General features: G+C 39.6%; 1 protein-coding gene and 1 pseudogene across 2 annotated transcripts in view; one reads left to right on the top strand and one right to left on the bottom strand.

Moving 5' to 3' along the window:
• The first annotated feature begins 600 nt into the window (after positions 1-600).
• The window catches only part of MON2 (MON2 homolog, regulator of endosome-to-Golgi trafficking), a 119,190-nt gene continuing 108,449 nt past the window's right edge, over positions 601-11,341 (top strand). For both annotated transcript variants that reach the window (XM_042947044.1, XM_042947045.1), the window contains exon 1: positions 601-1,126. In XM_042947044.1, coding sequence (XP_042802978.1) covers positions 1,016-1,126 — 111 coding nt within the window. In that variant the 5' untranslated portion in view covers positions 601-1,015. The remainder of the gene's footprint in view (positions 1,127-11,341) is intronic.
• LOC122223951 lies at positions 9,254-9,876 on the bottom strand (annotated as a pseudogene).

Below are 11,341 nucleotides of genomic sequence, written 5' to 3' on the forward strand. Positions count from 1 at the left end.
GGTGTAAGGAGGAATTCTGACTTTTACCGTGGGCAAAACGGAAGGCCAGCGGAGGGTTTTGGAACAAAGGGTAGTTTTCTCTGTCATTTTACAAATTAGGAAAATAAAGGTCTACTCCGCAGTAAGCGCACCAGTATGCTTTGTGCAACTCTGTGGAGGAATTGCAATTTAGGTACTTAGGAGGAAAATAAAATTAACAGGAGGTAGGCATTGGTTTGGGGCCACTACCCCAGAGATTCCAGGGGGCAGAAATGACGAGGGACAAGACGGATGAAGATTAAAACAAAAGGAAGCAAACTGCTTACACCGAAATACAATGTAACACGAACAAACCCCAAGAGACACGCCAAGATACACGTGGCTCCATTCTGACAGCTGTCACATATCTAAGAAGAAGCCAATTTAGACGAGGCAAATGGTGGCTCACGCCTAGCAGTTCCCAAACTCGAGCTGGGGAAAGCAGCCCCTCCGGGAGCCGATCCAGCCCCGGACGTGACCACGCCCCTGGCCACGCCCCGCCTGCGGCTCACCGTCCCAGTTGGCCGCGGCGGGGGCGGTGGCCGCGGTGCCCGGAAGTGCGGCTGACGTGTCCCGGCCGCGCTCGGAATTGTGGGCGACTCGGCTAATGGCGTCGGCGAGTCTGGAGGGCTTGGGCGGCCAGCGCCGAAGGTTTTGCCAGGTTGGCTGCTGACGAACTGTGCGGCCGGACCCCGCGGCAGCGGGAGGGACCTGCCCGCCTTGTGGGCTCCTCGGCCAGAGCCGCTGGAGCCTAGCGGGGCGGGGCGACCGGGGGGGGGGCGCCTCGGAGAGGAGCCGCGAGAGTTGCGAGGAGGCTGCGGGGGGCGCTCGGGTACGCTGTGGGTTCGTAGTCCAGGCCGGGCCGAGCCCCGCGGAGCCCAAGTGGCGCGCTGAGGAGGGGCCGGAGGCGCTCTGAGGGAGCTGACGGTCGCCCGAAGGAGCTGACCGTGCTGGAGTTCGTTTGCGCCGCCCAAATTGGATTGTAGTTTGGTGGATCATGTCCGGCACCAACAGCCCCGAGGCAGTGAAGAAGCTGCTGGAGAACATGCAGAGCGATTTACGGGCCTTGTCCCTGGAATGCAAGAAGAAATTCCCACCTGTCAAAGAGGTAAGCTTTGGGTGACGTCGGGAGAGGGCACGGTGAGCATGTCTGGTCCTATTAGATCCAGTCCTTCGCTCCCAAACTCCTGTCTGATTTTAATTTGGTCCTCACCTTTCCAGATTTGCTAGTCGGTGGGTTGTTCCACAAGCGCTCTTTAGAGTTTCCTTTGGAGACGTCTGGGGAGCTTTGATTTTCTCCACTCCTGTCCTCCGGATTTAGGAATGAAGTTCGCGGAGCGAGCCGATGCAGCTAATTCAGCTGAATGTGTTTTACCCTCGCCTTTTCTGGCCTTTTTCAAGCTTGAAACTAGCCAAGCCAGAATTGAAAAAAACTTACGTTTGTTGCTTCTAAAACTATCATCCATCGTTGCGCTGACATCTATGCTCCTCACGTTTAAAGTGTGTATCACTCAAAGGGGAGTAGCCTTCCTTGTTGTCTTGTGTCATGCAGCTTCACTCTGTCAGTACCACGAAGTGTTAATAAATTATTCAGCCACTTATGACAAATATTGAAGACCCGCAAGAATTATGTTAAGCCTTGTTATTAGCAATACTTTAATGGGAAGTTTGGGTTTAGAGTCAAATCCAGTACACCTTGAAATACATATTAACCTCTTTGAGCTTCAGTTTTCTTTCCTGTGTAAATAGGGTTAAAGGGTGGACTTACTGGATTATGATGGTAAAGTCGTCAGAGCAAAAAGGGTATTATTAAAGAGGTTCCAGTTAATTATTTATATAAATTCTCCAAATCTTTCCTAAATTGAAAAGTTTGACGTTTAGTCACTATTGATTTTTTTCTCTTAAGATGCCATTTTATTTCTCCTAAACGTTTTAAAAATGCTTCCCAATTTCCTTTCTCATATCGGGAACAAGATATTTCAGTGATAAACTTGTAAAAGCAATCATTTTTATTTTTCTATAAAATAGTTTGGCCTACCAGCAATTTTATTTACTATTTAGGATTCACCAAAAGTTCACTAGGGATTTTGGAATGTTTCATATTAATTTAAATGTTTTGCCTTTATAAAGGTTTTGTAATTAAAACTTACCCAATAAAGTTTGGATTTTAGGCTTCCAAGGAATCTTAACTTTTCTGTAAGTGCTTTTGGTTTCATTAGTCTTCAACATGCTCCATCTACTATTCCTTTAATAAAGTAAGCAAATATTACCCAATAATGGGAACCTGATGTGCCACTTTTGGAAAGATAACTATCGAAATATATTTTATTTCAGATACTCAATAGCTTGTGATATCAATTTTAATTATTTTCTCTGTGTCATTTTCTGTTGAAAGTTATAATAAGTAATTTTAAGGAATTAAGCAGTTTTAAAGAATTTTAAAGAATTAGACTGTTCTGTTGTATTTTTGACAATAATTTATAGAACTGATTGTTCGCAGCTCTTATAATTTATATAGAAACTAAGATTCCTCTATATTACATATAAAGGCCTTTGTGGACTTGTTTGAGAATTTAGTTGCCATTTATTACCTTATTTTTTTTTAGAAAATGCATTCAGAATTCCAAACAGGTAATTTACAGAGTCCTAGAACTCAGTCCATTTAATCTAGGAACTTTAAATATAGCTCATTAGCTCTTTTATTTGGACATTGGCCAAAGAAATACTTGGTGATTGCACTACTCTTTGAGGTAATGGCAAAAATCATTCTTGGTGTGATTATCTCTGATACATAATTTCCTATATAGTACCTACTCTGTAAGAATTTGTTGAATGTAAGAACCTTGACGTCTTAACCAGTGGCACTTCTAATATGCTTAGGGGCCCACTTTAGGAATTAGAAAATGACCATCACTGTGTTACCAGTTTAAAACAGTAATGAAGTAATTAGTCTAAGAGTGATGATTTTATAGGAGGGACCCTTGACTTTCAAGAAATATTTTGATTGAATTAAATTTTTCCTGATAAATTAATAGCAATTTTGGCTTTTGTTTTTTAAGAAACTGGTAAGTTTTTAGTTTTATTTATTTGGGGGATGAAGGGAGGATGAGATCATGACCTGAGCTGAAGTCGGACACTTAACCTTCTGAGCCACCCAGGTGCCCCAAGGCAAGGCCTTTCTAAGTATAAAAAGCTTTTCCATCTGTATACTGATTTGCTAGGTAACACTCTCCCAGTATCTTCACAGTTATTAGTTGAAAAATACTTCTGAACTTCTTATAAGGATACTTAAGAACTTACAGTGGTAATTGTATATGTACTTTGGAAGGCAGATCTCTTTCCCCAGTTCTTTTTTTTAAATGTTTATTTATTTTTGAGAGAGGGAGACACAGAGTGCAAGCAGGGGAGGGGCAGAGAGAGAGGGAGACACAGAATCCGCAGCAGGCTCCAGGCTCTGAGCTGTCAGCACCAGCTTATTTTTCTTAGTTCTTAAATATGAATCTTTATGTTTCAGCAATGTAACTTTTTTAGGACAAGTGTAGTAGCTAATCTGTTCTGGAATACTTGTATGAATAATTTTTTCTTTGCCTTAAAAATTACCTTAAAGCTTTGTAAAATTGCTTTTCTGAAAGTGACGCTCACTGCCTTCAGAGGCACTAATCTCTGAAGCTTTATGTTTATATATTTAATGAATAAAACATTTTGGTCATTTTCTATTTGCAGGCATTATTCTGGAAACAAATGAGAGGGATCCAACTGAGCTTGGAAGTATGTCAGAGAGAGTTTGTAATTCTTCAGTTGAGTCTTAATAGGATGAGTAGAAGCAAGCCAATAGAAGAAGGGGGCGGTCATTCTAGGCAGAGAAATTAGCACAAGTTTGTATTCCATGTTAAATAAATTTCATGCTGAAGGTAATTAGGAGCCATTAAAAGTTTTTAAGAGAGGGAATAATATCAAATTCATATTTAGTAGCATTTCCGTAACAGTATTCATGGGAAGAATTAGAGGGGACTAACATTGACAAAGAGAGTAAATTTTAAAAAGTGATGATTGCCTGTGTCAAGGTAGCAGTAGAGGTAGACAGGAGGTTGCTTGCATTGTGATAGTCATGTGTGAAAGAGAGAGTATGGATTAAAAAGAGACTTAGCAGTTTAAATTATCAGGGCATAGTGACCTTTTATATAACGTAGAGAAAGAAATCTATGATGCCTCCCAGGTTCTGGCTTGGGAAACTGGGTAGATCACTAAGAGAAGGAATGTAAGAGGAGGTGATGTTTTTGGGCAAAGTGAGTAGTCGTGAATATAATAAGTTTAACATTTATGTGTGTGTCAAGTGGAACTGACCAGTAGGTATTTGAAAGTGATGGTTTGGTTCTTAAGGAGGAGGTCTAGAATTTCAGATTTAGGAGTATCAGTTTATATATGATAATAGAAACCATAGGAGTAGATTAAGATGGGTCTGGAACAGTGCATAGAATGAGAATGTCAGAGCCGAAGAAGGAAGTTTGGGAAACAACAGCAGTAAAGGGAAAGAGGCAGCTGACTAAGGTTAAGGAAATGGGAGAGAAACGGAATACTTGGCAGAGCAAGGTCCCTGAGAAGCTGGAGTTTCAAGGGCATAGGTAAATGAACTGGCTTTCACTCTGAGAAGGAACATATTTTCTTCTGACAGAGGAAGGGAAGAAGAAAAAAATGAGTTTGAATGTGATAAATTTGAAGGAGGGACATTGTGGAGAGATAGGAAGTCGTGGATAAGTTTGGCCTATGGCCTCTATTCTTGGTAAGGTAGGAAGCAAGCTTATTGCTGGGAGCAATTGGTGATGAAAGGAGTGATGGGTAGAAAGTTTGAGAGGAGCAGTGGATCGCTTTGTAGAAGTGGAGGAGAAATTAACCTGGGACACTAAAGAGTCTTGGCAGGAAAAGTGGTTGAAATGATGATAGATCGTAAGATCTGTGTTCTATTTCTAAAGAAGGAAATACATAAAACTTTGGTTGATTGGAAGAAGATGGAAGGGTTAAGGGACTAGCAGCACCAATTTAATCAAAGAGCGGTGGGAGAGCTAGAAGGACCGGGATTGGCACAGGAAAGGGATGTTGGATTTCAGATTACCAAGTCATGCTGCACTAGAGGATGATGAAGTCCAGGGAATGGGTGGTAGAAGAGGAAGGGGATGAAGGCCATTTAAGCTGAGGTGGTCAGAATTAGGGTTTTGAATGGATTTTCTCTTTTTTAGTGAGATGGAATCAGGAAGGGTGTAAATAGTAAGAAAGTGCAAGTAGTCTTCCTATGCTGTCTTTGTTTCCCCTTGTGTATGTGGGCTTGACAGAACCTAGGTGGGCAGGGATTTTTGGCTTAAAAAGCAGAAGTTCTTGTGGTAGAGTTCCTCAGGGCCCAGTGTTTTTTATGTGTTAGTTTGGTGAAAGAGATGCTTTTTACTCACCATGACAGGATTCTCCCTTTAACCAGCTATTTGGAGATTGAAGATCAAGTCAGTTGGCTTTTCTGGTAGGGAGAAGATATCATTTTCAGGACCTTGTGACAGTGGAGAATGAGGGCTGGATAATGTTTATTACATGTTTCGTTGGGAGCTATTTGGGTTTAGCATTTTATAATGTACTATAGTTTTTTTTTCTGATGACGTTGGTTGGACAGATTTGCTCATGACACAACCAATTGTGTTCTTTCTCTCATAAGTATGACAGAATAGGTCGATGTTTTACATAATGAAATAAATTAATTTTCATAATTTATTTAAAAAAACTTGCCAGCACCAGTCACATAAATAATGACAATTATGGTAAGGAGTTAGAAGTCATTTTGGTCAAGACTTACTTTCCTATATAATGCAATTTTAGATAATTGTGTTAGATGTGCACGTGGCCTTTGACCTTCGCTTTTTTGCTTTGTTTTGACTCTGCTCTTTCTTTGACTTTATTCCATAAAAGTTATATTAGATTCCTAAGTCTCATTAAATTCATTTTCTTCCGAAAAGCAATTTAGATGTTAACTTCAAGAATATATAAGCACAACTTTTTCACTAGGACTTCGAGGAAAATTTTGCTAGATTATTGCAGTATTTTAAGAGCATTTTTACAGTGAGATTTCTTTAAAAAGCTTTTGGTTATTCTATAACCTGTATTATACACTTATTAAAGTTCCATAACCAGTGAAATTTATTATTAAAGTATAAAACATAATAATTTATTTTTACTAAGTTTTTGACCATTGCGTTTTTACTTTTATGAAGGAAATAAATAAGCAAAGATCAGTGGAAACATACTTTAGTCAAATGTATTGATTATCTTTTTAGCACTGTGCTTTGGTGATACAGAAGAAATAAATGACATTTATCTGGCTCGTAAACCAAAAAGGAAGACATACTCCAAAAATGGAATTATTTTTCTTTTTTCTTTTATATAAGCATAGCTTATTTTCAGTCATGTACGAAACACTGGGTTTTGCCGTTACTGTTATAATTTAATAGAAACTTATTAGTTTCTTAAGAATAAAGCATGGCGAAAGATAAAAACAATGAATGAGAGACTGCCTTTATTTTTATGAAGTTAACTCAGTGTTGAGTATTGTCTTTCCATTAGGCTAGGGAGGTTGCATCCATTTACTTTATTACAAGATGCTATTTTAATTTTACAGATGAGGAAATTATGGTTTCCTCTTGGCTCAGTAACTTGCATAAGTTAGTAGATCTAGAAAGTGGAAGAACTGGGATGTGGCTCCCTGTGCATCTGTCTCTAACTCCTCTCCATTACTCCGAGCTGCAAAATGCCTTCAAAACGTACTTACTTGTTTCTATCATTGTTTCCATTTGTCTGCCTTGCTTCATTATTTGTTACTATTCATCATTCTTTCCATGTTGCCATTCTCTCATTTTGATGTTTGTAGCACTCTACTTTCCTATTACTCCTTCTCTCTCAGTATTCCTTCCCTTCATGTTTATGTAGAATTGTATCCCACTCTCTGTTTTCAGGCCTCTTCTGCATGCTCCTCCCTCATTACTGTCTTCTACTTACCCCCAGTAAAGCTGCTGGGCTTTACCCTGATGCTGAGGACTCCTGAATCTACTCCGTGTACTCTGCTCTCTTTCCTGAGCATAGACCAATGTCTTTCCTTAGACCAGAATATCTTTCCCATACTTGACATAGGACTTTTTGTAGTTAAACTTATTTGCCCTAAAACTTGCCCTTTACCCACATTTCACTTGTTCTGTTAATGGCATTTATCACTGTTGCTTACCTTAGTCACATTTGGCTATCTTCTCCCCCTCAGTTCTCTTTCTTTATTCATTGTCAGCTGTTCCTTCCTGCTCTGTAGTTTCCAACATACCTCTTCTTTTTTCTGTTTTCTCAGCTTATTATTGTAGTACCAAATTTCAAATACCTGGCCGTTAATATGCATCAATGGCACGCACACACACAAATTTCTGTATGGTGGGGTGCCTGGGTGGCTCAGTCGGTTTAATGTCCCAACTTCAGCTCAGGTCATGATCTCGCAGTTTGTGAGTTTGAGCCCCGCGTTGGGCTCTGTGTTGACAGCTCGGAGCCTGGATCCTGCTTCGGGTTCTGTGTCTCCCCTTCTCTCTGCCCCTCACCTGCTCACAGTGTATCTGTGTCTCTCTCTTTCTCAAAAATAAATAAACATTAAAAAAATGAAAAGAAAAACCATTCTATATGTAACCACTAGCTTAATATACTTAAGCAGCTCAGAAACCCTTAATGGCTACTCTCTACTTACTGGACCCCTTAGTATAGCATTTAAGACCCTCCTTGATCATCCCAACCTTCCTTTCTAGCTTCATCATCCTCAGTTTTTCCTGATATGCCTTTGTACTTCAGCCAAGGTGTATTGCCTGCTATTTATTCTCCAGATATATCCTGCTGCTTCTGTCTTCCATGCTTCTGAGGTTCCTTTTGCTGGCCCATAATCTCCTTCTCTCTTTTTTTTTTTTTTTTAAATAAATGTTTGAGAGAGCGTGAGCAGGGGAGGGGCAGAGAGGGGGACAGAGGATCCAAAGTGGGCTCTGCGCTGACAGCAGCAAGCCTGATTTGGGGCTTGAACTCACAAACTGTGAGATCATGACCTGAGCCTAAGTCAGCTGCTTAACCAACTGAGCCACCTAGGTGCCCACCTTCTCCTCCTTTTAAATTAAGATCCTACCTTTCATTGAATCCCACTTTAAATGTTGCTTATCTGTTTGTTGCATAAATAAATCAACTTTACAGATAATTTTCTAATTTCTCCCCTCATTCCCTTCATTCATTTGTTCATGAAATAGTTTTTGAGTACCTACTCTGTGCTATGTACTGTTAGTTGTTAGAGCAAAAACAGTTACAGCTCCTGCCCACATTTTCAAACTAATATGTTTTCTTCTCTTTTCTTAACTTTCATTTAAACATATTTTAGGTGTACCCTGAGTGGCTCAGTCAGTTAAGCGTCGGACTTCAGCTCAGGTCATGATCTCACGGTTTGTGAGTTTGAGCCCTGCATCAGGCTCTGTGCTGACAGCTCAGAGCCTGGAGCCTGCTTCAGATTCTGTGTCTCCCTCTCTCTGCCCTTCCCTTGCTTACGTGCAGTCTCTCCCTATCTCAAATATAAACAAACATAAAAAATTTTTTTAAATTTATTTTTATAAGTTATTTCCATATAAGTCTTATGTTTTACCTTTTGTTTAGTTATTTTAGGGTTTTTTTTTTGGGGGGGGGAGTCTAAATAGCACCTTAAAGGGTCAGTTTTACATCTTGTTTATACTTCTGTTCACCATAGTGCAAAGTATTTGTATATCTAGGAGGTACTAATTAGTTACTTTTTAGAGGTTAAATTTTTTAAAAGGAAAGAAAAGGGATACCATATATATAGGAATATTATATATATATATATATATATATATATATATATATATATATATATATTTATTTGTTTAGCGATCCACATGTAACCTGCATTTTTTTTACGTTTACTTATTTTTTGTTTTTATTATTTTTTTTTAATATTGTATTACTTGATTTTATTTTACAGTAGGTGGTGGGCACAAAGCAATCCTCCTTAGTAAAGTTGACAATCAGCTTCACTCAGAACATTTTTAATAATGTACATTAAAAAAAAAGTATTCATCTTACAAATTGTTCTGCAATCCAAATATGCAATAGCTTGGAAAACAACATTTAGAAAACAAAAGCCAATGTAAAAAGACAGATTAAAACAACTAGAACAGTACAGGTTTTATATGGCTCTGATTTTACAGTTTACTGCATCATCAGTGTCAGAAATCTGTTCCTTCAGCTGGCTCCATTGCTTAGGATTTAAAGAAATACCTTTTCTTCCTGGTTTTATTTCACCTTCCGGATCCATTCAGTATTCTCTAATATCAATTAGGACTTTCCCTTTAAAGTCTCAAACACTGACTTACCTCATTTTCCCAGTCTGAAACATGTTATCATCTCTGTGGCTCCTACTCTTCTTAGAGGATAATAGGGCTCTTGAAGTCTCACCGGTCTTTTGCTTCTTTACAGGTTTTTCTGGAGTAACCTGCCTTTTCCGCTTTAACTTTTTGTCAGCCTCACACTCAGAATCACTGCCCGAAGAGCTTGAAGAAACAAGTTCCTTTGACTTAGGCATTGCTCCACTCTTGCAGCTGAACAGCCCTCTGCTCACTTGCTTGCAAGTGGAGTTTACTTATTTTGAGAGAGAAAAAGCATGAGCTGGGGAGGGCCAGAGAGAGAGGGAGAGAGAGAATCCCAAGTAGGCTCTCTGCTCACAGACCCCAACTCTGGGCTCCATGTCATGAACCGTGAGATCGTGACCTGAGCCAAAATTAAGACTCAGAAGCTTACCCATCTGAGCCACCCAGGTGCCCCTGCATTTCAGTCTTTCATTTGATATGTTAAAGAACTTTTTTTGTTGTTGTTTTGTAGAAGCCAGGGTTTGTTGTTGTTGTTATTTGGTTGGGTTTTTTGGTTTGTTTTGGGGCAGTGTTTTGTTTGTTTGTTTGTTTGTTTTTGAGAGACAGTGCACGTGTACCCGTGGGTGGAGCTGGAGAAGGGTGGAAAGAGAGGGAGAGAGAGAATCTTAAGTAGGCTCCACACCCAGTGCAATCCCTGACCCAGGCTCCATGGGACTCCATCTCCCAATCATGAGATCATGACCTGAGTGGAAATCAAGAGTCAGATGCTTAACTGACTGAGCCACCCAGGTGCCCAGGTGAGAGGTTTTGAATTAGATGCCATGTAGGTATATATCTTTCAGAGTTTGGGGTTGTAAACCAATTATATGTTATAGAAGAAAACCATATTGGTTTCAGTGTATTAATTGTTTTATGAGCATATTGTCCTGTAGGGAGTATTCTGGATCTCCTTATTCCCAAGTGTCGACCTCATTTTAGTTTTTTTTTATTTTACCTGATATCTAAAATCATAAGTCTTCAGGCAGCTTTATACCTCCCTGATATCTTATGAGTACATTTTTGGATTCAAATTGCTGTTAACCTGAGTTTCATAATACTACCTCAGCTCTTGTGTTACGCTATGTAAGTAAATAATTCATTTGGACCTTTGGTAAATTTGTTCTCATTTTGAGGTCGATTTTCATAGATGTGAAAAGTATGTATTTTTTTTAAAAGACAACATAGGAAAAAACAGAACATAGGAACTGTGATGAAGGGAAGCATCATTAATTTTTTTTTTACTTGTAAAATTGTTTCTAGTACAAGTAGTGGACCTTTGTTAATTCCCTTCCTAGCATCCATTCCCTCTCACTTCCTTCTGTAGTAGGCTGCACTCTTCTTTCATTTCCAGACCTTTGGATTGAGATGAATTAATCTGATTCCTTCCTTAGGGTACCTTGATTAGTTTAATCTAATTTAAACCCTCCCCACCGCCACCAGCCCCACCTTCATTTCTGTCCAAGTTACATAATGCCAGTGAGTGCTCCTGGACAAGGAGTTTCCTCTTCCTTTTTAAAAAGCTGCTAAAAGAGGCCTTTTTCATATAAAATTGTGAAATGTAGAATGGCTGCAACTGTTTTTATTGGCAAGTTTGGAAGTGGCCAAAGGATGGACCTACCCATGGAACAGGACGGAACCAAGAGAATGGCAGAAAGGTGGACCAGCAGCCCTGACGGCCTTGTGCATACCTGGATCGGATTTCCTCTGGGTTTTTAACTAGTGGGCAGTAGAGTCTCCTTCTCTACTTAGAACTTGTAATACTTTTGTTCAGAAGCATTTATTATGTAGCTCCTGTATGCCAGGCACTGTGATAGACATTAGTGATATGGAGCAACAAGTGGAATAGATTTCTTGTCCTTATAGGGCCT

The sequence above is a fragment of the Panthera leo genome, chromosome B4 (genome assembly GCF_018350215.1).
Source record: "Panthera leo isolate Ple1 chromosome B4, P.leo_Ple1_pat1.1, whole genome shotgun sequence".
In the NCBI taxonomy this organism is placed as follows: Eukaryota; Metazoa; Chordata; class Mammalia; order Carnivora; family Felidae; genus Panthera; species Panthera leo.